The 27498-nt window shown below is 44.8% G+C and overlaps 2 protein-coding genes across 6 annotated transcripts; one reads left to right on the top strand and one right to left on the bottom strand.

Annotated features, from left to right (window-relative positions):
* The first annotated feature begins 359 nt into the window (after positions 1 to 359).
* On the top strand, positions 360 to 27333 carry LOC122617509 (CAR1 transcription factor). Of its 2 annotated transcripts, XM_043793394.1 has the most exons (6): positions 360 to 753; positions 18934 to 19020; positions 21112 to 21214; positions 25726 to 25987; positions 26092 to 26420; positions 26501 to 27333. In XM_043793394.1, exons 2-6 carry the CDS (start codon positions 18992 to 18994, stop codon positions 26708 to 26710), a joined length of 933 nt encoding a protein of 310 aa, XP_043649329.1. In that variant the 5' UTR covers positions 360 to 753; positions 18934 to 18991; the 3' UTR covers positions 26711 to 27333. The 2 variants fall into 2 exon arrangements, with proteins under 2 accessions (XP_043649329.1, XP_043649328.1); XM_043793393.1 differs by lacking the exons at positions 360 to 753; positions 18934 to 19020 and adding an exon at positions 20268 to 20836.
* Positions 5955 to 11631, bottom strand: LOC122617510 (importin subunit alpha-4). Of its 4 annotated transcripts, none has more exons than XM_043793399.1 (4): positions 11240 to 11631; positions 9391 to 11177; positions 8746 to 9335; positions 8019 to 8664 (listed from the first exon to the last, which is right to left on the bottom strand). In XM_043793399.1, exons 1-2 carry the CDS (start codon positions 11537 to 11539, stop codon positions 10155 to 10157), a joined length of 1323 nt encoding a protein of 440 aa, XP_043649334.1. In that variant the 5' UTR covers positions 11540 to 11631; the 3' UTR covers positions 8019 to 8664; positions 8746 to 9335; positions 9391 to 10154. The 4 variants fall into 4 exon arrangements, with proteins under 4 accessions (XP_043649333.1, XP_043649334.1, XP_043649331.1 ...); XM_043793397.1 differs by having other exon boundaries at positions 8020 to 8664; positions 8746 to 8882; positions 9120 to 11177; XM_043793398.1 differs by lacking the exon at positions 8019 to 8664 and adding an exon at positions 5955 to 6413 and having other exon boundaries at positions 8746 to 11177.
* Positions 27334 to 27498: the final 165 nt, after the last annotated feature.

Below are 27498 nucleotides of genomic sequence, written 5' to 3'. Positions count from 1 at the left end.
AAAGGTTGCCACCGGCAAAAATCGTAATAAAATGTTATCAAATTCATGGCTGTTGGAAATGAGAAACCTTTAGCTTCTGAGAAAATCAAGTTGTCACGACAACCATTCACATATGCCAGTCCTTTGAGGATTCGATTGGCAAGCCAACCACCAGTTGAATGCAGACTGGAAGGGTCCTGTCCCCCACTCCACCTATTCACTTTCCGAGGATATCCAGCGCATGCGCCTGTGTGGATGCCAAGTTTCGTGGCCGGATGCCAAGTTTCGGGCTCAGCACAAAAATGCCAGCACATGGGGCCAGGATAAACAGTTCCTTGCGCGCTTTCAACTGCAAAGGTTGCCCCCAGAGAAGAGGCACCTAACCGTATACAACTGGCAGATGGCCAAAACTTCAACATTGTCCGAAATTCGTCGAAAGCCATAAAAACTTAACAAATCCCCCAGTTTAGCACAAAGGGTCGTTTAACTTTTAACGACGCGACGGGGTAATTTTATTGCCGGAGTCGTGGCCCGATAACAGTGATAACAAAGTAGCCGCGTTAACCAAAAAAGTTTCACACTTTGCGTGCTCGAAATCAAAAGGCGTAATCGTAAAACGCGGCCAAGTGTTGCGATTTATGAGTTCACAATCGTAATTGAATTTTATGCGAAAACTTTGGGCCAGTTTGGCCCGGCATTATTGTGGCAATAAAACCAAAACGCAAACAAAGCTCGTGAACATAACGAAAATTGCCGCCAAAAATTGATACCAAGGTGAGTGTGACACACACACACGACACAACAAATTGCATTGTTGGCTCCACATCCAGAATATCCTTTGGATACACGAGTCTGGTTGGTTGGTCAATTTGGGTTCATTCTATCCCTTTGTGGGGATCAAAGTCCGCCCTTTGAGTCCTTGACAAACAGTGTTAAAAAGGTCCGTAGCCTTGACTTGAATGGATTGCATAGGCTCTTGTTTCGCCTCGCTGCCTACGGGCCTTTCATCTTCTCTATATAATTATTCCCAGAGAGTTTCCCCCTGCATTTTGCCACCTTTTGGCACTTTGGCTGCACATCAAAATGCATTGCAAACTTTTGCCACGAAAGCTGTTACACTTTTTGGCCTCGTTCGGCTTAAAGTTATCAGCGGGAAACAAGGGGGGTGCAACTGGGGGGAGGGGGCTCCAAGGATGGGAATCAACTTTTTTCGGGGTGTCGTCGTACTTCTTGGGGCAGACTTCCTGTTAAGCTGTCAACATGTTTGGAGTGAAGTGTTTCAGCTTTTCCGAAAAACTTTAAATTCTTTGGGGCGTTGAAATGCACGCGAGCACGCCTGAGAAAAACGCCTTGGTGTGAATAACGTAATACCATTTTATGGTGGATGTTATTGCTCCTGAAAAACTGCACTTAAAGACCTTTTTATTGATTTATTAAATTTATTAAAAATCCAATCTACAATATCTTTCGGCATTCCCTGAAAAGCAAAGCGTGTTTTAAATTTGTATTTTTATTATTCTATATCCTGAAACAGGGATTCCAATCAGAACTGCGACCATTAAAAACTGCTGCCGATTTTGTGGCGTGAACTTAAGGAAGTGCCCTTAACCAGTACAAATCGAATTACTTGTCACAGCTTACTTTTGGGGTTAATACGAGGTTGAGCGGCATTAAAAAGCAGTGCGGAAATTAACGGGGGAAAACCCCTGGACAAACTTTGGCAATCCAGTGGCTTACACTTAAATCCGTGGCATAAAAATGCACTTAAATGCAGTCACAAAATAAGATACGCAAGGCCAGCGCAGCGTCCTTCCACCGCCCACCACCCACAACCACCACCCACACCCACCATGTTTTCCAAACCAGCAACATTTTCCTTGAAAAGCGTCGCCAAGGAAATGTCAAGCGGCGGCTTGCTGGCCGCAGTCGCATTCGTATTCGCAGTCGACACTTCCGCAGCGGCGACAGGTGCTGCCTGTCAGCTGCATGCGAACCGCGAATTTTCCACCTCACCACCCACCGCTTTTCCGCGACACTTTCCCCCCGCCGGTCTTGGCCGTGTCAAGTTAATCAGCAAGCCATGGTTTCTGCTCTGCTTTTTTCGGTGGCTTTTCAGCATTCCATCTTGTTTTTTTTAATTTTTTTTTGGGTTGTGGGTAAAAAAGAAATTTCACGCCCGCCACGAAAACTTTTCATTTTCAACAAGCGAGTGAGCGAGCGTTAATAAGGTATAAAAAAGTAAGGGGGAAAAAAGCCGGAATAGCAGCCTCAGACAAAAGAGCCTCATAAAAATGGAGCTTGTTTGTTTGAGCTAGAAGCGAATGCTGCTGCTCCTACTTCATTTTTTTCCCTTTCCCATTTTTTCCCCTTTTTCCTGAAAACACGTTTATTTGTTAAAGTTTGCTGGTGTTGCTCTTGGCAGTGACTTTGGCTTCTGGCTCTTGTCAAGTAGCTAAAGACAACAAAGCAGAGTCTAAATGAAAATCTGCTTTTATTCCACTCACTGACACATACGTACACGTATGAAAAAGGTTTGTCATCTACAGATATGATAAACTATAAAGAAAGGCTTTAGTTTTTGTTTCAGGAAATGTTTGCATTTAATTTTAGCAATCTCCTAAATAAATTTGCCTATAAAATTGAGGATTTCAACATGTATTCTGTTGCTTAAAGTGTACAGTAAAAAAGCGTTTTAAAGACCATAATAGAAACTTACCGACTACTTACAAGGCCTTTGCGAACTTATCGAACGACCCTCGCTTTTTTTCGGTGCATAAGCTCCTTGTACATGTGCCGTAATTCACACTGCTGCTCAGCGAGCGGTACAGCGAAAGGCTTTTAGGAGTTGTCTCACTTTTCCGCACTCTTTCACTCCTTGAACGCCTTCGCCACGCCCACCTGCTGTCGCCGGGCATCGTTGACATTTTCATTCATCGTCTTGGCAACCGTAATTAAAATCGTTTTAATTTACTTTTGCCTCACACACACACACACACACACACACAGAGGCAAATACAAACAAACACATGCACGCCCACGCCTTCCGTTTCCTGTGGAAAGTGTAGCACACTTATCAGCGCTTGTCTGCGTTGCCTGGTTTATGTTTATCGACTTTTGTTTAGCGGCTGATGCTGTTGCTTTTCTGCTGCTGCTGCTGTTATTATTATTTCAGTCTCTGCCCGCCGGCGGTATCCTTACCGCTTCCCCCCCAACGCCCCCCTCTCTACCCCATCGCCCTACTCATTATGTGGGCGTGCAAATTGCTGCATATTCATTTACCGTTATCTCTTTCTTGTCAAGTAAAACACACATTTTACTACAACAACAGCTGCTGCTCCAGCCGCCTCCTTCACAGCCCAGCCACGCCCCCATCCGCCACGAATGGCAACCATCGCCATCATTCTCCGCCCACGCCTCCATGTTCTTAATAACATAAACTTCTTTTCTCTCAGCGCCCGAGTTGAGTTAATGAAGAATTTCCATGACGATGTCGTTGCCCGTCAGCCCGTTCTTACACTGCGAGAATACTCCCAGTAATACAGAACATTATGTTGTATATGGATTTTCAGAAAAAAATATTTCCTAAATAAACATCAAGTAACTGAACACTGTAAGGCTTATAATTCAGTTATTATAACATATTTATATTACCATACAAGCAAATCCATAGGAGTACTCCCTTTTTCAGAGTGCCAAAGTATCTTTTTGTATCAATCTTTTGATACCACTCCTGCCACCTGCTCTGGCTCATTATATTGTTGCCTTTCCACAAGGATCCCATTCCTTCGTTCAAGTTGCCTGGGCAACAACAAAACGTCTACAAATTTGCCAGTCGCTGCAGCCGCTTGAGTTGGCTTGAAGCGTATTAATTTTGCTCATAAAATGATTCCCGATAAGATTTGATCTGTGTTTGCCTCGAGACTCCTCGCCTGCCCATGGAATTTGCCAGCCTTTTGAAGTTGACTGCGCACTTGTGGAGAATGGCGAACGTTCTGGGCGGCTGATTCGTATGAGTATGAGGTATTCACCTTTGGCTTAGTAATGAAAATTCTGCGACGGCATCATCGTCGTCGTAAGCCGCTTAAAATTGCCGAGATGATGTGTGCATATGAGTAAAATCTCTGGGGCTTAGTTGGCCCGCTATCAAAACACTCACGCAGCACTTCAAGCGGCTCGGCAACATTTCGGGCCCCAAAATTGCCATTTGTATGTTGCCAGCAACATGGCTCACACATACACATGCATTGGCACGGTTTCGCTTCTGTGGGCTTGTGTCTGTGTGCGATACACCCACACACGGAGAATATTTCGGAACAGGCGCTCAGCCACGAGTGTTGGCGAACACGAACCACGCACAGATACTCAGATACCCAGATACTCACCCACACACGGGCACAGAGTGCAGACTCACTCACAGACACAGTCACAGCAGCCACGTACACGTACGCACTAAGCAGGCACACAAAATCGTCCTGGAAGTTGCCAAAGCAGCGAAAAAAGCGAGAAAGCCGAGCAAAGTAAGACACTCCTTTTCGAGGACGGTGGTGGAAGTGGCAAGGAGAGCGGCGGCTGGTTGAACGGGGCCAAACAAAAGCGAGATAAATAAGGAGCACACCGTACCCACGCACACAAACACACACCCAGTGAAGGTAGCATCAGACATTGAAACTGTTCACCGCTGAGTGTATGTGTGTGTGTGTGTGAGTCGTAAAACGGTGCGGCCTGCAGTTGAGTCCTGTCTTAAGGGCCAAAAGAGGGGCTGCTTTATGGCCATTCCCCCGCCGCCATGGCCCACCGTTTCTGCCACGCGGTTGTTGATAATTTTGCCACTTTTGGCGCTGGCATAATAAAGTTGATAAAGTAACCGCAGCGCTGCCTTTGAAGATTCCAAGTTGGCCAGCCCCGAAAAGTAGGCAATTATATTTTGCATACAAATGCACGCAGCGGGATTTCAATAGGTCGTGTTTAAATAAGTAATATGGTTTCAAACAAAACAAAAATCAACTAAAAATGTCTTGTTTTTTTGTAAGATTATTTATAACTGGTAAAATGTGATATTTTGGTGGTGAGTCTATTTAAATTGCTAGTGGAAAGTCGAGCCTTGGCTGCCTGACTGTTTATAAGTGTGCTGCATAAATCCCCCTGTATCCTGCATCCCAGTAATGAATGGCAGTTGAGGAGCAACTGCCTGTCTTCATTTCTGCCAGGACTGCAAAAAGCGTGTCAAATAACTGGGACAACCGGAGTGCGAAAGGGACAGGATGCGTAGTTGTAGTAGATAGGGACATCAGCTGCCTGCCTAAGCGTCAGCCATAAAACAAATGAGCCTTCAACATGAGTTCGTCATTTGTTTGCCACCCATCTCTTTGGCGTGAGTTTAAAGGAGCAATTTATGAAAAGCCCTTTGCAGCTGGAGACAAATATTTCTGCGGGGAGGCATATAAACTATGCACTCCAAATTTGCCGCCTGATTACGGAGCCGAAACAATGGAATGTCATAAAGGGAACGAGCAGGGGGAGTATATATATATATATGTAGATATCTTCTCTCAAGGACCTCCAACTCGGTCTGGCCGTAAAATGCAGAATGTAACACAAAGTAAAACGGAGTCGGCATCTCTCGGGGTTTTAGTTCGAGTCTGCTGGCAGTGCAAGGAGCACGTTTCCCACTGCCGGCTTTTACGATCCTTGTAATTAATGCATACCTTGAGGATATATTACGAGCCATGGTCTGGTCGCAGTCTGGCTAAAGGAAATGGGAAATGGTCGAAGATGAACTGAGGTTGCAACAAAGAAAATCAAAACAGCGTTCGTAGCAGGTACGCAAAGCAGTGTGACTGACGTTTTAATAACTTGCAACAGTTTATGAAATATATTTTTCTATTCCAGGCAAAAAACCAGACTGGCTTGCTATGCTATTCATTTTCAAGTGCGAGCATGGAAATGAAAGAGGCAACTCTCGAGTGCTGCCAAAAAGTCAACGAACAATAAGTCCAAAAGTCATGCCAGGACTACGAAATACCCCGACTTTGCATGTTGGCCTCTGGCAACTGACTGACTTATGCACTATGCATGCACTCGAGTTGCCAACTCTTGCCGCCTTTCTCACTGTGTCAGTGCCTCTATTTTATTTTCCCGACTGGCACAGAACAAATGTAGCTTCGAAATTTAACTAACATTTTTGTACTCTGACACACACAATGGCTTCCTGTGCACATCAGGCAAACGCTTTGCAGTCAAGAAGGCAGGACATTCCGGCCAACTTCTTGCAGCAACTACTTCCGGCAGAGCAAACATTTTTTCCATCGGGATGTATTACGCTTTCAAGGTCTCCAGACAGCCTAAGAGTATTTGTAGTTCGTTACGGCCTCACCCCTTTTGCCTTGAAGGCTTCGTCCTTTTTGTGCTAAGTGCTGTTGCAACTCAAGAGAATCCTTTAATAAATAAATATAAAATAAATATAAATATAAATATATATATAAATAAATGCAAATACATATATAATATTACAACTTTATTCCTTTTTTTATAATCCTTGAAAACAGGATATGTGAAAGTCCTATCGAAATCCTTCTAGCCTGTTTTACTCGGCGTATTGCTGCCTTTTGTCCTTCACACTTCGCCGCATCTGGGCCTGAGTAACTTGTGTTACCCTCGACACTGCAGCACAGTTTTCATTTTTATTTTTATTTTCCTTTTTATTTGGAGAAAAGCGCTCTGACTGCGCTGCTGCACTGCAACTGAGCTGCCCCAATACGCTTTAATGCAATGACATTAATTTATGAGCCAGGGTCGAAGTTAAGCTCCGCTTCAGCCATTTCAGTCACTCTCTAACTCATTTATTCAGTCGGGAGTCGACTTTGGACTGCTGAATGGAGACGGAGACTGAGCACTCGATTCGGCAGCATTCACACGCCTCGTCGCGCTGGCACTTAAGTAATTTCAACTTGCAAACAAACACCCCGGAAAAGTCGCTACCGCTCCCGATGCCGATCCCGCAGTCATGGCAAATGTCAAAGTAGTTGTTAACATTTCCGCTTTTTCGCACGGCTTTTCTCTGTCCCTGTTTTTCCGCCATATTTAGATGCGGGGGAGGGAGCGGCGAAAAGTTTTCCAACCAAATTGCAAGCCACAAGGAATGCAGTGGAGTAAAGCTGCAAGCGAAAAAAGTTTCCCGTTGCCCGACACTCTTAAATTACTGACTTAATTATAAAACATGAACGCTGGGAGTTAAGGGGATCCTTAGCTTGGCCAGCATCCTTCGGAGCAGTTGGCATTGCAGTTGCCAGTAATTTACATAAATAACTTGGCTTGCAGTATTAACATGAAGGTTACAAATCGCTATGGCTCTCCCCCGCGCCATAAAATGTTAAATGGCATTTAAACTGTTGACTTCCAGATAAAAACGGGGTCAAATGTGGCTTGACCTGGAAAAGTAGCGGAGCCTTTGGGGAATAGCTATGCCAGGACTTGGCTGCATATGGGGGAGGCTCAATTGTTGCACCAGGACCTGGCTCCATTCGCCTCCTGGTCCCATTGCGACTTACTGTCGCTTCATGTTGACAAGCTTAACAACCGTCAGCTGCAAGTAGCAGCAATTCCTCATCACTGCCTCCTCGGATGGGCACCCCAGCTCCAGCAGCAGCACCAGCACCAGGAGCAGGTCCTTTCCCTACCCTCCACTTCGGTGGCTTGACTGCTGAGGTTCTTGAGGTTTGAGGTCCCTGCCAGTCTCATGTGCAACTGACATTTTTCAACATGCTGTGGGATTTCGCCCACAACCAGCACACATCACATCTACAAACATTGACTTTGACTTGTTTTCTGTTAATTTTCAGGGGGCAGGGAGGCAGGAAGTTTTAGTTGCACACTGTGGCAAAACTTCTCCTTTAATAATATTACATCTTAATTTTGAAAATAGTCTCCCAACTAATTGTATATTAAAGCCTCAATATTCAGTTTACCTTCTCAGCTTATTAACTTAATTGTTTTTGATTTGTTGCAAGATATGTTTTTAATTTTCTAATGGTGTGTATAATTTCGTTATTGCCCGTGGCCCAGTACTCCCTTTCCCTTGATGATAACTCATCAAGTTCCCATATCCTGGCCAGTATATGCCACTGAAGCGTTTTTAATGTGTTTATAAATATGCCGGCCAGACAGAGTTCCCCTTGTCCTTTGGGGATTTCCTTGGACTTTATAAAACTGTTGTCCCTTTTTGATACGCTCCAAATTGACCCCTTTGGATGCTGGGTTGTCGCTCAGCTTTGCGCCCATGTGTCCGCCCCCGTTTACCTTCTATGCAGGACATCCTGTGTGCTGCAGGATGCGGATGGGGGGATTTGTTAAGAGTCCAGACTAAACGGAAGCTCGGATGTGCCTGTTTATCAGCAAGGACACGCCTCCTGCGGCTTGTGGGCTAAGTGCGAGAATTAATGCAAGCTCCTGGAGGCGGTGGATGTGATATTGAAATTAGTTGGCCAGACCGCAGGGGCAGTTGGGTGATAAGGCGTGGCCGGTTCTGGCATTTAATGAAATCGTTAACCCGGGCAAATTTGCATAATCGGTTCGGGGTTTGGCCATCCGATGGTTTCCGATGATGATGGTGAAATACTGGCAAATATTTGAACTATGGCTGGGTATAATTGCCATTCGATGGCCAAGAGTGAAAGTTGAAGGTGTTTGCTTTCGTTTGGTTGGCAAAAGTGAAATGAAATTCTTGAAATTCGGTAGGTATCATGACATAAGAGTATTGCTTAAACTCACCAGTGGGCTTTGTCACCTCATCATCAGCGTCAGTCGTTTCAGCATCCAATCAGCAGCCTAACATATTCCTCCCTTCCCATTTTCCTCTCACTTTTCCCTTTGTTACATTTTCAATTTCATGCCTAAGTCTGCTTTGTCTGGGGGGTAAAGATGAAACCATATTAGTTTCGGCCCTGTCGTTTTATTGAAGCAACAAAAATGATAATTTCGTCAATAGAAGGCTTTTGGGGGGCCGAAAAAGCCCAAGCCAACAGGATATTCCATCTTGTAAGCCCCGTGGCCTTAACAAAAGCATGGGAAGAACCCTTCGAATGCGCATGAATTTCAATTTCTTTTTTCTTTCTTTCTTTTCGGGCCAGGATTTGCACTCTTACCCCGGATCTCTGTTGGTTAATAATCAAACGCATTCGTTTGGTTAGTTGGGGTTGTTGATGTAAATGGCCCTGTGGCTTTGGCCTCATCCGCACACTCTTTTTCCTGGCCATTGATACTCTGCGATTGCCCTCGGTTATTTAACTTTCCTGTAGACATGTGATATCCGACATGTTTGGGGACTCGTCCATTAGCGCCGGCCCGGGAATCCTTCCCTCCTTGTTTGCCAGTGTTGAGTAATTGGATTAGATTACATTTTTTGCATCGTCCTACCTGCCACCAGAGTCCTGTGCTGCGGATACATTTTTGTGGCTGCCACAGCTGCGGTGTCAGGCCTGATTGATTGATTGATGGATGGATGGATGGTTGGGATGGCTTGATCTTGTGGCAATGTCAATATGCTTTTTACGGCCCTCGTCATTTTGCGCTAAGTTTATATTAAATTTCATTTTAATGGCCGCCGAAAAAACACAAACTCTGGCAGCTGATATGGGAAAATGTATCGGTATACTCGCATATAGCTTATTTTCCCCACCCTTATCGCTTTCCCACAGCATTGCTCCGGGAATGGGAGGACTTGGGTGTAATAACTTTCTGCATCATATCTGCAAGGCTATTAAATACACATAAAATTCCGTGCGGTATGCGAGCACTTTTCCCACGCCGCCCACACAAACGCCGAACGCCCATCGCTTTTCCCGCCCACACTTTCCACACACTCTCGCCTCGAGCTGCAACCAATGGGAAAATCATAAAAATTTATGATTGCAATAATCTGGCTTTTGCACGAAACTTGTTTTTCATGCGCGGAAGTGCAATTGATGCGGCTGCTACACAAAAAATACTAAATAAAAAGGATTCTTTCGCGCCCAATCTTTTTTCAAGGACATGGACGTACTTAAAAAAAAATTGTTGTACAAATAAATTTATGTTCATCCAAAACCTGTACTCAATATAAAATAACTTGATGAAGTAGAAGTTTTGGAATTTGGCTGTAAAAGTAAAAATGTATATGAATAATGCTGAAACATCAGAATTTAGTTGGGATGTGCGGCGTTACCGGAAAAGTAGTTACTAATGATTTTACGTGCCACCAAGGAGATTTCCTCGTTTTCGTTGCTCTGCAGCATCTTGATATTGTTCAGAGCTCCACTCCATTCGATGATGCCGGTCACCTCGGCCGTAAAAGATGGGTCCACATCTAGCATGGTGCTCAGGACATGCAGCAAATTGCATATGACTTCCGTGTCCTCGTAAAAGAGTAAATTGCAGAACTCCGGAATTACACCCTGTCTCATGAGATAGCACAGGAGATTCCTATCCTTATCGATGGCCAGCATGGAGATGGTCAAGGCAGCTGCAGTTTTCAATTGAATCGCTTCGGCTTTTAAGTTCTCCAGTATTTTGGGCAGCAGACCTGAGTTCATAATGGCTTGTCTTTGGCAGTGATTTCCATCGGCGACGTTCAGCAGAAGCCACAGAACTTGACAGCGAATATCTGCATCGGTGTGCGACATCAGAGCCGATATATGGGGCAAAAGCTTATGGTTAAGCAACTCTTGAATCTGCTCCGCGGATCCAGATGCGATATTTCTCAGGGCTTGAACAGCGGCCTTCTGCACCATGGCGTCATCATGCTCCAGTAGGTAAATGATCCTGGGTACCACTTCACTGCCAAGGAGCATTTGAATCATCTCACTTCCATGGGCCAAATTACGCACTGCCATAAGTGAGTCTTCCAGAATCTTGGCCTCTGGTTTGTACAATAGAATGTTCAGTGCCTGAAGGATGCCAGCTATGTCATCAGGTGGCGAAGGTTGAGGGCTTATGCACAGTTTCCTTAGAACCCAGGTTAAATGACTCAACATTAAGGTGGATGTGTTTGTATCCTGAATTATGGCCAACAGCTTTTCCACGAATCCGTGACTAATGATAAAGTCACGGAGGTTTGGGGCAAAGTGTAAGAGATTTCCCAAGCTCAAAACCCCTTTTTCGCTGACCTCAGGATCGGATGATTGAAAGAGGCGAATCAATCGAGGCACCGCGCCAGCCTTGGCAATCTGCAAAAGTTGAAATATACTAGGAATAAAAGGAAGTAGCTATAGCCATATATAGAACCTACTAAATTTGAGTGCTCTGCTGAGCCACTGGCTATATGAGCTAGAGCATCTGCGGCCTCGGCTCGAATTTTGTTCTTATTTCCGCGGCCGAGAGACTCCACCAGGTTGCCAATCGTATTGTTCTGGAGTAACTCATTGACGCCGGGAATAACTTCCGAGGAGGTTAATTTGCATTTGGTTATAGCGTTGAAAATCGTCAGCTCCTTCTGCTGCTCAGCTTTTTTTGCCTTTTCCAATCGTATCGCTCGCAACATCATTAGGTTTTCTCCCTTTTTTAGAAATCGTCGCTTGCGTTTATGCATGGTATTGTGTAATATTCTGTGGAAAACTGTACACGTGTTCTGTGTTCAATGTTATATCTATTTGCTAGCCAATGAAGTTGTGTTGTTTTAACAAATGGGGCAGAACCTTCTTAACTGAACTCCAAAAATCGAGTTGAGTTTCTCGAAAACTGAAATTTGTACTGTAACTAAGGTGTGTTAATTAAATATTAAGGTAACATAAACATTAACAATATTTGAATATTATATATATTTTTTTGAATTGCAAACAGAATTTCCATGTTTTTTTTCGTAGTGCAGAGATGAAGGCTTCCCAGTCTGGCAAAGAGCCAGCCAGGATAAAGGACTGCGTCTTATCGCATTCCGTCCGATCTGCGTTGAGTTATCAACGATATGCTTAATTTAGTTACCCCAGCAAGGACCTCTGCTCCCCAGCCCATTGCTCCACTACAGAGGTCCCTCGGCAAGTGTAATAATTTGCCGTTATTATCTCTCCGGCGGAGACGACCCAAAAGACAATGCCTTTCACATTGGCCCAGTTCCAAGGGCGAAGTGCGGTAGGCATCCTTTGCATGTGGCATCCATCTCTATGTAGATACATATATGTACTTGTATGTATATATGTAGGTTCGTGTAGCATAATGAGCGCATTACACGCCATGTGGCACTTGTGCCTATCTGCGATGTTCTCAACACTTGGCGCTTCGCCTGCGTCGAACGCATAAATTTCAAGGACGCAGAAACAGGCGCAGGAGCATCGGAAAAACATGGCCCAAGAACATGCGAAGCGCGAAAAATAAATTGACAGCCCAAAGGTATGCAACGCTTTTGCGTTTTGCTCAGCCCGTTCTGACCTACATGTGCGTAAATGTGAGTGGGCGTGGGTAAGGGGGCGGAAGTGGTGTGGGAGTGGCAGCATATTGGGAAAAGACCTTATTAAAGGCAGCATTTACGCACTAAAAAGCTCTCATCCATCTAATGACTGCAGCGTCTAGAGGCTGTTCAAAAACTTCTATCTTTAATTAGAAAATGCATATCCTTATTAGCAGGAAAGTCGTGCCTGTGTAAATGAACTTTTAAAGGACTTTCGCCTCGATCTTCCAAATGTATCCATGCACACGTTTAATGAAATGAGATTTCAGTTTTCACGACAATTTCATGGCGTTCATTATGATGAAAAATTAAGTAGAGCACGCATTACCTTAATGCGCGGCATTTTGAAGAGAGAGCCCCTCCACGCTGCTTAATAATGATAATGACTATAATTTATTGAATAAAAATACCTCGTGCTGGCCAAGAGCTCCGGTAATGCCATTAATTGCACACGCATGAATATTTGATGCATTCGGTTGCGAAAATCAATTAAACGTGAATTTATGCGATACAGAAAAGCACAAGGGTTAAACACGGCGGGCATTGAAGTATTTAAAACAAATATTTAATTAAGGACAGCCATCATTTTGCCAGCGTTAAATCAGCAAAAAAGTAAATCATTTGCACTTGGACCAGCTGAAAATATGTGCTTAATAAAATGATGCAAGAAACACAGAAAGTTACTGCTTATCCTAAAAAATGGGAATATGCATTCAATGGTTTTCTATTTTTAAGAAGAGGATGAGGAAAATGGCCAACGGTTATATGGAAATTGCCGCCCTGTGACGTGTGCGCAATTTCCGCCAGCCGAGGTTTTCCCCGGAAAAGGGGTGATGCGGCGTGGATTGGCTGGCGGAATAGTGGCAGCAACTATGCCGGCCATGCCGGGGTCATTCATCCTGCAAAGTGGCGACACACCAAGCCGTAGTCACTGGCCAAACTCGCCCGGCACCGAAATGACTAATGGGCCAAGGGGGCAGGGGAACAGTTGGCCAACTGTGAGAGAGAGACAGAGAGAAGGCCAACGAAGAAAGGCAATATGCAAAATTCGTAATTTGCCCTGGCAGACAGGATCCAGGAACCCCAGCTCCTTGGGGCAATGCTCAAACTCCTAAAACTCCGCTGCCTCCCCTTGGGGCAGTTGTCGCATTCACTTTGACCCAGCAACGTTCGACTATTTTTATGACCAAATGGCGTTTTATTGCCGTCGACTTCTGTCGATTTGTGCACCAGAAATACATACACATCTAGTATAGTATATAGTATAGTATAGACTACTATCCAATTGCGACTCCGCTCTCAAATGTGGGACAGGATCTGGTTTCCTTGGGCCTGCAGTCTGCCCGTCTGACTGAGTAGTTCAAAACAAGTTGACATTCCTCGGCATCCCTTATCGATTTTCTGTTGTTCGGAGGCTAACCAAATCGCCGCCTTAAGCTGTCCAGGAATCCATTCCCAGCTCCCAGCTCCTTCGATTCGATATCAGGGGTGGATTCACACTGGGTGTGAGGCTTTGGCAAAACGTTTCAATTGATTTGAACATTTATTGCTTTCGATGGGTGCGGAGAGAAGGAGGACGTCATGGGACATTGCCCAGACATCGGACGAAAGGTAGTCGAATTATTCCGTTGTTCGAATAGAAAATAGTTTTTCCTTGTCCTTTTAAAGCGAGGTACAGGCATCCTTGTGGGCGGACCGTTTTCTGTTCCTTATTGGCATCTCGGTCTGGTTTGCTTTTCTCCGGCATTTTCAAGACGGAAAATTCTCTGCTGTTTGCCAATTCGATGCAGACTTCTCGAATCAATTCGCTACGCCATGCATATTTAGTTCCTGTTTTTATTTTGGAAAACATTTTAGCATTTAACTAACCATTGTGCACCGGGCATACCAATCATTTTTGCCTTCATAAGCTAAAGTATGGAGAATTTTTAATGCCGAATATGCGAGAATAATAATTGTTTTGTTTATTGCACTGGCTGGCATTTGGCTTTAATTGCACCGAAAAACATTCCGAAAACTAATTAAAATTCTTTTCATTCGCTTCGTTCGGCGCGCTTTGCATATTCAAATCATTAAAGGAAAATGCACACAAACAACAGCAGCAATTTTTTGTAATTTAGCTCAACTCAACACCTTTTTGAGGGGTTGCTCAGCCAAGCCAACGTGTTGGCATTTCTTTCCCAGTCTCTTTTTATATATATTTTGTGTTTTTGTGCCCCGCAGCACAAAAAAAAACACAATGAAACAACAGTGAGGAGGCGAAAAAAGAAAGAGAAAGAAAAAAAACAATTTCAAAATTCACATAATGAACTGGAGACCAAAAACGGGGGGCTTGGCGAGTGGGTGGCAATGGGCGGTTGGGTGAAAAGGACCCAAAAAAGGACTGAAAGCGATGCTTAAAGCCCTGGCCAAATAGCATGCCAGTTGGCAGTAAGCGAGAAATAATTATTTGCCGTGCTAAGCGAACATTATTCACTCGAATTCGGCCAGGAAAAGGCGTAACAGCCAGAGCAAAATAGAAATATGTTAAACAACTCGGCCTGATACCACAGAAAACTGGGCAGGGAATTAGGGCTCCAAGTAAAAGTGTTTTCGCCAATTTATCACTGGAACAAAACTATAGAGAGTTTATACACCAACGGAAAAGTGCAGCTGAAGTAATTTAGCTTGTATGCTGGATTTTCTTTCAGTGCCCATTTAAGAGTACGTTACCCCACCTGGCTGCTTTTAATGTTGTCATTTTTGGGCCGCCGTGTGATTTACCTTTTGCCAGCGCGTTGTTCCCATTTTCCCTGGGAAATTTGTTGTCTAATTTATGTAAACCAGCCGCTCATCCAAACCGCCTCTCCGCCTCTTTCCCCCCCGCCATCCATGCCATCCACAACTGGGTGTAATTTATGAAATTGCCATCAGTTCATGCTCTCACGTCTTTCACTCACTTTTCACTCGTTCGCTGTGCGTTCGCCGCCATTGACATTATGAATGTTTTTCAATTTTATTTATGACGCAAATTGTTAATAAATGCAGCCGACCTCGGAACGTGACTCACTCGATGTCTTATCGCATTCGCCGAAATGATTAATGTCTGACATAAGCGAATTGCATTTTAAATAAATTATTACGCATACGCAGCGTGGAACGAGGCGTCTCTAATGAAGCTGCCGGCTATTTGGCGGAGCAAAGAGAAAAAAAAGGGAAATTCCCTTTAAAAGGAGCCGCAGCAAAGCAGTGCGGCATCGGCATCATGTGTGTGCTCGCCAAACTTGGTTCGCAAACTCTTTTTCGCTTGCAGCTTGATTAAAATTTCATTAACAAAGAGCGGCAAAACTTGCGGCATACTTTAAGGCTGCGGCTGGCACGTTTGTGTGTGTGTATGTGTGTGTGATGTGCCATGTGTGGGTGAGAGAAATCTGCGGTTCCACACACACACACACACACACACACTTACGTAGAGGGACACACCACACTAGCACACCGATGTCGGCATATAAAACGCTTTGCTTGTTTCGAGGCTGCCCGACTTTTTTCCTTCTCCGCTGGCTTTTTTCGCCTGAACGCTTCGTTTGTTTGCCAACTGGCGACGGATCCTTAAGGATGTGTGCGTTCTGTGGGGCTGTGTGAGGGTGTGTGGGTGTGTGTGAGTGCCTGTTAAATTGCTTGTTTATGTTGGCCCGCTTCCTGGCAGTGAGCAAAAAATGCGAACAAGAACTCGCGCGGCAATCACTTGAAATTCTCATATGATTTTGATTTCTTTTAATTTGCGAACAACTCCGCGCTCTTATCCTGTCTGCTGTTTCCTGTTTGCTGTTTGCCTTTTTCCGCGGTCTCTCCTCCTTCATTTCTCGCAGGCAGACAAATATTTTTGCTTAGGCTTGTTGATTTTATTACGGCTTTGTTGCGTTGCGATGCTCACTTTGGCAAATTGAGAACTTGTAAATATTTAATGTGAAGCAAGAGGAGAGGTAAATCCTTGGAGCAACAGGATGCAATTCACGCTTTAATAAACTGCTCATTGTAGTCAGTCAAGAATCGAATTAGTAAATCAGTTAATACCATTCTTGAATCTAAATAGCACTTTTAATATTAAATGCGCTTAAAACTGATGTTTCTTCAGTTTTGCTTTAATATAATCCCACTCTTCCTTAAACTTGAAATAACTGCTAAGCTACATGCCATAATTATAAAGCCATAAACCCACCTTCCATGCTGCACTGCGAGAAATGAGTGGCGTACCTTTCTGAAGTACTCCGTCATTCATTTTTCACTTTTGCACTCGGCTATTTTCAGGATTTTCCCTCCGTCGAGATATCCTCTTAGTGGCGCTAATCCTCGGACCGCCAAACCTCACACCCAATGGAATGTCAAGCATTTAATTACTGGCCATCAGCAGGACTTAAAAGTGACCCTCAGTCCAGTGATCATGGTGCGCGGGAATCCGCTTCGTTAAAATAATATTAAGCCAGTGAGAGGATAAAGGATTCATCACTCAGCTCGCCTGTCCTTGTGTGCTAACTGGCTTTTTATTATTTTTTTTTTGTCGCTTTGCTTTCCGTATTGCCGCGCAAAATATTTTCATTAAAATGTCAAAAAATATCTGGAAATATTGTGCGCAGACACGCAAAATTCAGTTGGCCATGTTGGCTGAAAGTGGTGGTGATAAAAATTAATGGCAAACGCAAATGCAAGAGGCGGCAAAAAGGATTCAAGATTTGTTTAACCAGGATTCGTTTGCCGTCTGTCCCCAGCTCCAGTGAATTGTCGGGAGAGTCGTTAAATTGTTTTCATTATCCTTGTAAGCCCTGCCAGCGCGCAGCGAACCCAGCAGACTGGGGTCAGAGGTAATAGCCCGCCAGCCCCACTCTCCACTCCCCGCTACCCGCTTCCCACAACTCGCGTTCCTCTGCCAATTAAAACCACAATGCAAATGAGCTGTGCTTAATGCGTGTGCCCATGTGTGCGTGCGGTCACTGTGTGTGTGCGAATACACTTGACTAAATAATGGGTGAATACAGCAGAGAGTTCCATTAGTTTCAAGTTGAAATTACCAGTTAAATCTCATAAATATCTATTAAAGAAATCAAACGGCAATCGTTCGTCTTTTAGTTTTTGATATGACAACTTTGCAAGGATATGGGTCACATGCAAACCCTTATGCAACATGAAACTTTAAAAAATCCAAATCACAACTGAACAATGCAGTTTCTCTCTGTGTACTCCAACATCGAATAGTTTGCGGTCCTGGGGCATAGAAAAATTTAATTGCTCTGCTGGGAGGAGGGCTGGTCCCTTAATTTTTCCGCCGTTGTTTTGGAAATCGCTTAGGCCTCTCCCAGTTTGGCTCTATGCTAAGCGAAAGAAAACCCGAATTGGGCTGGGTCGCACTTGTTGTTGTTGATCGTTGTGTTTTCTGGTTGTTCCTGTTTTACGAACTTACGACTTCCCATCCCAGTAGGCAAACACAATCGACACACGATGCATTCTGAAGGGAAATCGCCGGGATGGCCGTCGACGTCGCCTTCGCTTTGCTCGTGTTTCCGTTTCATTTGTAATTAATTAAATTACTTCCGCTTAAACTGCGCTGCAGACGCAGGAACCCGAAGAGAGCCAAGCCCATCACATCCCATCCCATCCCAAACCCTCCCAATTCGGAGTCCCAGCCCGGCGACTTCTCAATTACGCCTCACTCAACCAACCAGCCACCCACCCATCCTGGCGGCAGATCCTTTTTCCCGGCCCACAACTCCAGCACGGCTTGTTTATCCTTCGCAGTCTCGGGCCCTGGACTCCACGAAGTAATTAAGAAGACATTTCACCCGGGCATCCTTTAATCTGTGCGTTTTATTTGCGGCATCGTCTCCGTGTTTACTTCATTGCCCGGCCAGCGCCGAGTGCACAGAGAACAAATCTGTGTAAGATCTTATATCAATTCATCTCTATGGCTAAATAATCATCTCAGTTGCATTGGGTTAGTGTATTATTACCTTCAAAGTAAGAACAACAGGAAGACCAACGTTATTGGTCATACTATTCATTTCTGCAACTATTAAACAGTTTTTCTAAGGATGAAAAATGGCACTTAATATTCAGCCTTCTTTTCCGTGTAGTAATTTAGTTTCGAGCTTGTCCTGGGCTCTTGGGGCCAACACGCCCTCATCTCCAGCTGGAATTTGGCTCCACCGCCCACTGCAATCTTGATGATTTGCTTTGGTTTTGCTTAGTGTCTGTGGCTTGGCGCCTTGTTCCTTGTTCCGTGTTCCTCCTCCTTTCTCCATCCTCCAGACGCCACTCCTGCTGATCCTGGGTGCCGCTGGGCTCCTTTAATCTGTTGCCAGTGGACTGAACTGGTTGTTATTTCGTGCCCAGGCCACGCTTGATTAGTCGCCTAATGAGGTGTTGACTATGAGCGTCTAATGATTGCCATAGAACAGCCTCGCTTAAACACACAACACACACACACAGAGAGCAACTCATGTGCTTACACTTGGGCGCTGCTTTAAGTTGATTTTAATTAAATCAAAATCTTCCTTCTGCTTTACTTGCAGCTCATGAACGGCGGACTCGACTTGCAGCTGTGAACGTGGCCGACTGGAGGAAAGCCCAATGAAAAGTTTGGTTGCCCCCCAACCAATGTGAGTAAATCAATACGTGAAGTAGAGCAAAGACCGGATAGGAAAATACAAAAAAAATGTGAAAAACTAGCCACGGATTTGCATTGAAAACTCGCTTTCGGACTGCACCAAAAAAATAGGAGCGGATGCTAAAATATCGATTTGGCAATATTGCTTTCGCTTTTCCCCGGCAGTTTTCAATGCAAATTTGCAAAGCGCACAACAAAAACAAAAACTTTCTACAAAATTGGCATATTCTTTCTCCCTTTTTATTTACATGAAATTCGGCCTTTAAACATGATAACCAAACGAATCGAAATTGGCATCGAACTTATGCGCAAAATTGGCAACTAATTGGCGAAAAACGAAAAAAAACGAAAAAACCCTTGCGACTGCAAAATGTGAAATTGGGAAAATCGTTGTGTAATCGAAAATCGCATAAAATGGGAAACGTAAAACCAAAACAAAAAAATATATGAAAACAACAACCACAACAATATGGGCATCATGTATTCCCTTACAATCACAACAACCACCGAACAAAAACATTTCAACAACACCATCATCCCCATCATCATCATCATCACCATCATCACCATGTTCATGAACATCCTGCGAATCCTGCTATTTATGCGCTTTATGGTGTGACGTCATGGCTGCGACCCTTGGCTGATAAATCCCCCTTGTAATACTCGCCACCCCCGCCCCCCTAAACCACCCACTCCCCCCATTTTCCTATCCCTATTTATGTGCATTTCTGTGGCTTTCCCCCTCAATATTTCTCTGTGCTATGCGTTTTCATTTGCGTTTTCACTTGCCGTTTTTGTTTATGCTTCACGCTTTCGATTTTTGTTTTGGTTTTCGTGCCACTCCGCCCCCCTCTGGAAAACCAACCATCGCCCCATCCTGCATTGCCAATTTCCGCTTGAATTAATTCCGTGTTTAAATCTGCGAATCGTCGTCGTTCACGGTCCTTCGTCCTGCAGTCATTCCGAGTGGAGCAACAGCAACGGCGAGAGCAAGTGAACCCCTGCGGCTGGCCACCCACCCATCCACACACCACCCACTTGCCACCCACTCTAGTCAAATTTAATAAAAGGCCGCGCAGAGAGTCTCGTGCTGGTGGTGACTGGAACTCGCTGCCGATGTCCTGAATGTCCTGAATTGTCCTCGCAGGCTCACGCAGTGCGACAAAAGCCGCCCGCAGCGCTTTTTATATGCGCACATAATTCAGAGCGTCGGCCAGTAACACCCGCTGCCAAAAGTTAATGCCCAAAAGCGCCACCGCCACAATGATAACCAACAATAATTTGGATTATGACCAGGCCAGCGCCAGCAGCACAATAATAACAGGAGCAACATCGACGACCACCGCGGGCACAGCGGCCACCTCATCGGTGGCCATGAGCAACAGCAACAGCAACAGCAATGGCAGCACCAGCAGCAGCAGCAACTCCTCGCCCACGGCGGACAATTCCAATTCCAATTCCAACTCCAACTCTAGCTCGCATTCAAACGCAAATATAACTCGGAATTTGCATCAGCACCCCAACTCGAACTCAAACTCGAACTCAAACAGCAATACGAATTCAAATTCGTATTTCAATCGATTCGACAATCGCATAGCTGCCAACTTGGCGGCCGTTCTAACCGGCGCAGGAGCCCGTTTTCGATCCTCGTCCTGCAGCAATCGTCAGCCAGCTGGTGGGGCTAACTCGGCCGTGTTGAGATCACCATTGGCCACCATTAGCCGCAGGACCAGCCTGGCCACGCCCCCTTCGCCAGCGAGTCTAGGACGCCGCCGCCCACTGCAACTCTTCACGCACGCGAATCTCAAGTGAGTAGTTCTCAAGGCGACTCGTAGCAGATCCCTCCAATCAATGCTTTGCTCACATCCATTAAAAAGCACACGACACCCAGCACACTTCTATAACTACACAACTATAGTGTATAATTAATGGACTGACTAAGATACATACTTAAGTAAAAAGTCACTTTAATAGACAAGGACTTTACTTGTTGCCTAAGTGTGTCTATTTTAATCAGAGCCTATGATATTTTGCCTTATACATTATACATATCTTATGAGTATTGTCTAAATTCCTTATGCAGTTGCAATGACAACGAGAAGGTGGCCCAAACACCGAGCTCTGATGAGGACAACTCGCCCACCGAACTAAACAGCTGCAAGCGACTGGCCGACAAGCCTCCTTTGGTGAGTGTAAACTTCAATTCGGTGTTTTCAATAGAATAGAGCATAATGTTAGCAAACCAGAAAAATAAACAAGATTGCATAAGTGCTAAAGGGACATTCGTAGAGCTGGAATGTAAGGATTATTCAAGAGATTTTCCTGCCAAGCGATGGCAAATATTTTGCCCTGCATTAGAAGATCAAACATATTTGATGGGTTTGACTTTGATAAGGGTGCGCCAATGCTTGGACCACGTTTATTGCTTTTCCATTTTCATGCCGCGCAGAAGGAGTGGTCCAAATGTCTTCTGAATTTTCAACGCTTTGTTATGAATTATTGGCAGCCAGTATTCCCGCACGCGGGTAGCTAAGCTTCCTTTTAAAAGGCGAAAAACTTTAGACAAGTTGTGGGACCCACAATGCTCGAGGTCCTTACGGACCATTTGCTGGATTGCCTGCTGGATTTTTTCGGCTTTTCCGTTTCAACTTTTTTTTTGTCTCTGTCATAACACGTAGAAGAAGTCGAAGGGCTGGCCACATGCGAAATGTTTATCAAATGTTTCGCCCGTGTTCTTTGTCACGTGATGGGCGAGATCGAGGCAGAAGTTTTGCAATGCAAAACTTTAGCCTTTCCCCCGACTTGCGGCACAGCACACACGTTGTTTTCGTAAATTCAACGCCTTAAATATTCATGCCCGTGTGTGTGAGTTCCCCTTTCTATACACATATATATTTATATATATATAGATAGATATGGAGTCGAGGCAGCTGTGCTCAGTCGAGCGTAGTCTATGCGATAAGTACGTGCGAGTTTATTCATACGAGAGAGACGCGCTGGCACTCGACCACGCTGCGTATACGTTATGTGTTTGTCTTATTTATGGCAGCAATGCGACTCGATTGCGCATTATGGTGATTACGTCTGTAAACTAATGGCCTCCGACTCGAGCGATGAGCTCGATGCAACTGAAAATCAATCGAATCAAGGCCAAGTCACACGCCAAAACTGAAACATCAATGGGAATCCGGACACGGCGCACGACAACAACAACAACAACAACGGCAGCACTCTGAGAAATTGAAATCGTATCGAAAGCGAAAAGCAATCAGTTGGCCCTAATGGTAAACCATAAATATTGTCAATACAAGGACCGTAGCTATATATACATATATATATACACATACTACAACCCCCGCCGACATTCCGCATATGTTCGAGGTCGGAAAACAAAGAAACGAAAAAGAGGAAAACAGAAAAGGGTTTATGCTTTCGCTTTTGGTATTTTTCATATTCCTGTGCAGCGCGCGCTCCCTTGTTTTGTCAATAAATCAATTTCGGCTATAAACATTTTTTCGCCGGCAACAGCAAATAACACGCATACGCCGCATGGTACGGCAGGCATATCCTTTTGTTTTGCATAGTTCTTTATTTTTTGAGCTCCTTTTTTGTGGTTCGACATGCTGCTGCCTGTCAATAACATCATTCTGTGTTGCAGGGTGCGGCCCGATAAGCAAATTAATTTTTGCTTCCCCCATGGGCGGCACAGCAATGTTTGCAGAGGGGCGTGATGCTTCCCTAATTGTGCCCAACAGGCAACTTGCCATTGCCATCGCCATCGCCATCGTCGTCGTCGTCTGCTTGGCTGGCTGATTCAATTTCAGATAAGCAAAATAAAGCAGCAGGCAACTGCTGCACATGCGACCCCCGACATGGGTGTGGGCGAAAGGGGGCGGAGGGGGCAGGAGTCAAAGACAAATGCGTTGCCACATTATGCAGTTTGCTGTCGGAGTTGTCTGAATCGGAGTCTCAGTCTGAGTGCCACATCACCCGCATATCCTTGTCCGTGGCATCACTCGTCCTGCTGCTGTTGCTGCTGCAAGCCACCCCCTCATGCATCCTGCCCCTCTTCCTACACCACTGACATCCGACTTAGACAGAAATGACGCACTGTCTGTCTGTCGGGACGATCTGTTCTGCTCTGCTCTGCTCTCCGCTGGCGTTGATGCATCGATGCTGTTGACTCGGCGCCGCTAAATGTTTGTTTAGCAACTGCAACTGCAACGGCAACGGCAAACGAGACCTGGCTGCCCGCTCCCCTTGTTGCACTGCGACAAAAAGCTTGGTTTCTATCCATTTCAAATGCATTAAAACTATTATTAAAGCTCTAGTTACGCTGGCACTTGGCCTCAAGCTCGTTGCTTCTTATTTCTTTTACCAAAAACGTGGTATATCTAGGTGGGGTACATTTCATTCAAGTGCACCACTCACCCACTCTGAACTCTGAGCGACAGCTATCAGTTGCCACATGTGGCTGGTGCCTGGCTTTGACTTGGTTTGACTCGGTTCTTCGATCCGGCTGCGTCACGCCTACCCATGTATCATGTGTGCACGGAATATATTTTCAGCTCGAATGTCATAAATAATATTTTGTGGGCCACGCCCACTCGCCCACATCGCCATCAGCACACAGGAAAAACAAACATACACACACGCCCATCGCCCACCGCCCACCGTCAGTTGGTGTATTTGATTTAAACCCGCTCGACTTTCGCTCTGCCCTTTTATTTAGCCCCGTTTTCGGCTCCTTATCCTTTGGCAAAGGCAGTTTATTAAATTTGCATAAATGTTGAGCATTTTGCGGCAAGTGTTCGTTGTTGCCTTTTTTTTCTTTTTTTTTTGAGGGGTGGGGAGCACGTGGCGCCTCTTTTGGCTTTGCAACAGCTGCCACTAATGTCCAGCTAGCTGGCAGTTCATTAAACGAGCAGGGTAATTAGTGTAGTCGGGGAACAAGAAGCCAAGATATTTATTCTGAAATCGAGGAAAGAAATGAGCAAAAGCTGAAAAGTAAATAGAAAAGAAATTGGAGCAAAGGAACACGCGGCCACGCAATGTAAACACACCTGAAACAGGAGCCCATTTCTTTATACAGCGAACTCAGCTCCAGCGATATAAGTATGTACATAGCCACGAAAACAGGGCCGCAAATCAGTGTGCAATGCGCCGTGAAATATGCAAACAATGGGGCCTTCATCTCACTTCCACTTGGCGTGAGGAGCACACTTTTTTTTCACTTCCGAAATTATGCAGCAATGGGCAAACAATTGCCGTCGGAGCAGGAAAAGCAGGTAGCAAGGATAACCCTCTGCCAGCCACCGTCTCATTGTCAATGTCGCCTTAAATTATGCCACAAAAAGTGGGGCTGAAAAAATGGGTGGCGGAAAATAAGCGCGGCTACCAACTAGACTGTAGTCTAGTTTTGGGGCAGACAACTATTCTACAAGCGCCGGCAGACTTTTTCAAAGCCACTGACCCCGAAAAAACAGGACGAAACTTCGGCGAAGGGGCATGGGGCAAGTGCAACACGATCTCGAAACATGGGCGCACAAGTGCAGCTGAATTATCGCCGGCCGCTAGTTTTATCATTAGTTCACCCACTGAAAGATGAGCGTATCGTGGCTAGATAGTTCTACAACTTATAGTTTATTAAATGGCACATACAATATATAAGATTTAATTGGAAATTGCATTGATTTTATAACCAGGATTTCCTTAAAGCAGTTTCATACCACCATTGAGTGTTTTTATTACGCATTTTCAGTCAGCTTACCCTTGAAGTTAGCATTTACAGGGGCATTACGCAGTCGATTGGTATTTTCGCAGCCACAACTCAACACTTGCTCTACATACTAAAGTTCGCTATTCTTTTCGCCGCCGTTGCTGCCAGTGCTACTGGTTCTTAGTCCCGAGTCCTGCGGCACATTTCCGCCTAGAATGCCAGGGCCGCCATTTGCTATGCAACATTTTAGACGGTGGCAATGTACCATAAAAGGACTCGTAGTTGGGGGGGGGCAGCGCAGCCGACACAAAAGTCTGCCACGAATTTATGCGCCTTTCTCCGTTCCTTGTGCACTTTGCACTCTTTCTCTGCGTTTTTTTCCCCACCAAAGTCCTTACTCCCATTCCACCTGCCCCTCTCGCATTTCAGGCACCGGTAATGCCTAGTCCAAGCATCCGTTTCCTGTTTAAGTGCACAGCCGAAAAAAGTTTCGCCTGCAGTTCGGAGGGCGCCTTTTGTGGCGCGGCGCATTTTGCCAGCATTTTGTCTCGCTGCGGTTCTCGGTAATAAATTCTTTCTCCTTTGCTCTGCTCTGCTCCGCCTCCGTCTGTGGCTGCGGGCCACGCCCACTCCACCTCCCCTCACACTGTCGACGACCACGCCCATGCCACCCAGCCACTGCCCTTGACTGCAGCATCCTTTGCTGATCCTTGTCGGCTTACAAGGTGTTTAAATTGTAGTTAATTTTGTTGCCACTTGAACGCTCTGCCATCGTCTTTGATCCCATTTTTCGGCGGATTTCGTTAAACTTTAAGTAGCTTTGGGTCTACACTAGGAAAAAATATATGACTATATAACATAAAGTTTAGATTTAGTGAAGAAAATATTTAAATTGAAATCAACCAATGTATATTCAACAAATATTAAATTCTTCTATATGATTTAAACTAAGGCAATATATTATTTCTCTCTCTGTAGGTCAAGCGCTTGACAATGGGCTTGCTGCGCCAGAACGAGGAGTCACGCCCACTGGTGGGCGACATGACCCCCCTGAGCGCGCCCCTGGACATCCAGCCAGTGTACTCAAATGGCTACATCAACGAGGACTCCTACATCGACAGCAAGTTCGGCGACTCGTGCCGCCAATCCTTGACAGCCATTCCGATGCTGGACAACGTCAACCTCAACGACAACAACGAGTTCAACCTGAAGAAGCGATATCTGCGGGAAACGAGCAGCGGTAAGTGATTTGGTCTATCCCTACACTTATTAAGTTTTTGTTTGAAAAGATTAAAGTAATATGATTGTAAAAACCCTTTACAAAAATTATCTCTATTTTTCTAGCCAATTCCAGTCCGAAAATCTTTGCGAATCGCCTGCGGATGAACCAGGCTGCCAGTGGGCAGCGGTGCAGCAGTTTGGCCAACGCCTTCGGCAATGTGGGCTGCGAGGAGGAGGATCTGGAGCTGAAGGATGCCTGCTGGTACCAGGCGGGCATTTCCAGGGACATTGCCGTCGAGGTGCTGCAAAGCAAGAGCCCAGGTGCGTTTCTCGTGCGGAAGAGCAGCTCCAAGCCAGGATGCTATGCACTCACACTTCGCGTACCCTCGCCACCTGGGCCGAAAATCGCCAACTACATTATCCTAAGATCCCCAAGGGGCTACAAAATCAAGGTAAAATAACTGCTCCTTGCTCTTTAATTTAAAAATATATTTACACACCATCGATGTGGATTTGTTTTGTGCACTTTCAGGGCTTTCGCAAGGAGTTCTCCAGCCTGAAGGCCCTGATCACCCACCACTCGGTGATGCCCGAGCTGCTGCCCGTTCCACTGGCCATGCCCCGTCCCACCAACATGTCATCCTCGCGGCGGAATCTCGACGACTTTGATACCTATGACTCGCTGCAGATGCTGCTGAAGTATCTGCGTGCGAAGAACATGGAGACGGAGCAGCAGCAGTAGCTAATGGAGGAAATCGATCAACTGGTAGCGCAAAATTACATTTAAGTTAAAAAAAAATGTGCGTGCAAAATAGTTTTGCTTGAATCGAACCGATACCGAGAAAATGTGATACTCTATGAAAAAGAAAAACACAGACACTGCAAATGAAACGCCTAGCTGATAAATGGTGAAAGTATCTCTAGTTTAGTTTAGTTCGGGTTTTGGTTGTTCCCGCTTCTTTGGTTAAGTGTATCCCAAAAAAAATGGATAGAAAAGTGCGTAAAGTAATAGCAAAGTCGGGGACTTTCGCTTATTCAATGGTTATTTAAACATTTAAGTGGACATTATAAATTGTCATTTTCAAATTTGAATAATTGTTATACGCAAAAAATTAACTTATTCAATTGGTCAGTCGGAATGTTTACTTTTCAATTTCCTTTGAGCACTTTCAACTGCAAGCCTATAAGAATATAAAAAAAAAAAAAAATTATATAATATTCCAAGTACGGAAAAGCTCTATGTTAAATGTTGTTGCTGCTTCCCACTGTTAAGCATAAATAAATATATACCAAATTGAAATGCATATTTAAGTGTAAGCAAAACAGACACGAACCGAAAATCGAACCAAAAATGTAAATAATTCACTACCGTAACATAATTGAGTAAATAAAGTTGTTTAATTTATAATAAAAAAACAAAACAAAAAAACAGCGCAGAGAAACAATAAAAAGGAAAACACAGAACACGAGTAATAACAATCAATTTCTCCTCGCTCCCTCACTCATTATGCAAATTTTTGTGCACTGGCA

This window comes from Drosophila teissieri, chromosome 3L, assembly GCF_016746235.2.
Source record: "Drosophila teissieri strain GT53w chromosome 3L, Prin_Dtei_1.1, whole genome shotgun sequence".
In the NCBI taxonomy this organism is placed as follows: domain Eukaryota; kingdom Metazoa; phylum Arthropoda; class Insecta; order Diptera; family Drosophilidae; genus Drosophila; species Drosophila teissieri.
Note: the sequence above shows the minus strand (reverse complement) of the source record. Positions and strands in the feature narration are given on the sequence as shown.

Coding starts and splice junctions, on each gene's coding strand:
- LOC122617509 (XM_043793393.1), top strand. CDS start 20,268: ATGCCCAAAAGCGCCACCGCCACAATGATAACCAACAATAATTTGGAT. Junction 25,988..26,091: donor TCTGCGGGAAACGAGCAGCG/GTAAGTGATTTG, acceptor CTATTTTTCTAG/CCAATTCCAGTCCGAAAATC. Junction 26,421..26,500: donor CAAGGGGCTACAAAATCAAG/GTAAAATAACTG, acceptor GTGCACTTTCAG/GGCTTTCGCAAGGAGTTCTC.
- LOC122617510 (XM_043793398.1), bottom strand. CDS start 11,539: ATGCATAAACGCAAGCGACGATTTCTAAAAAAGGGAGAAAACCTAATG. Junction 11,178..11,239: donor CAGCAGAGCACTCAAATTTA/GTAGGTTCTATA, acceptor CAACTTTTGCAG/ATTGCCAAGGCTGGCGCGGT.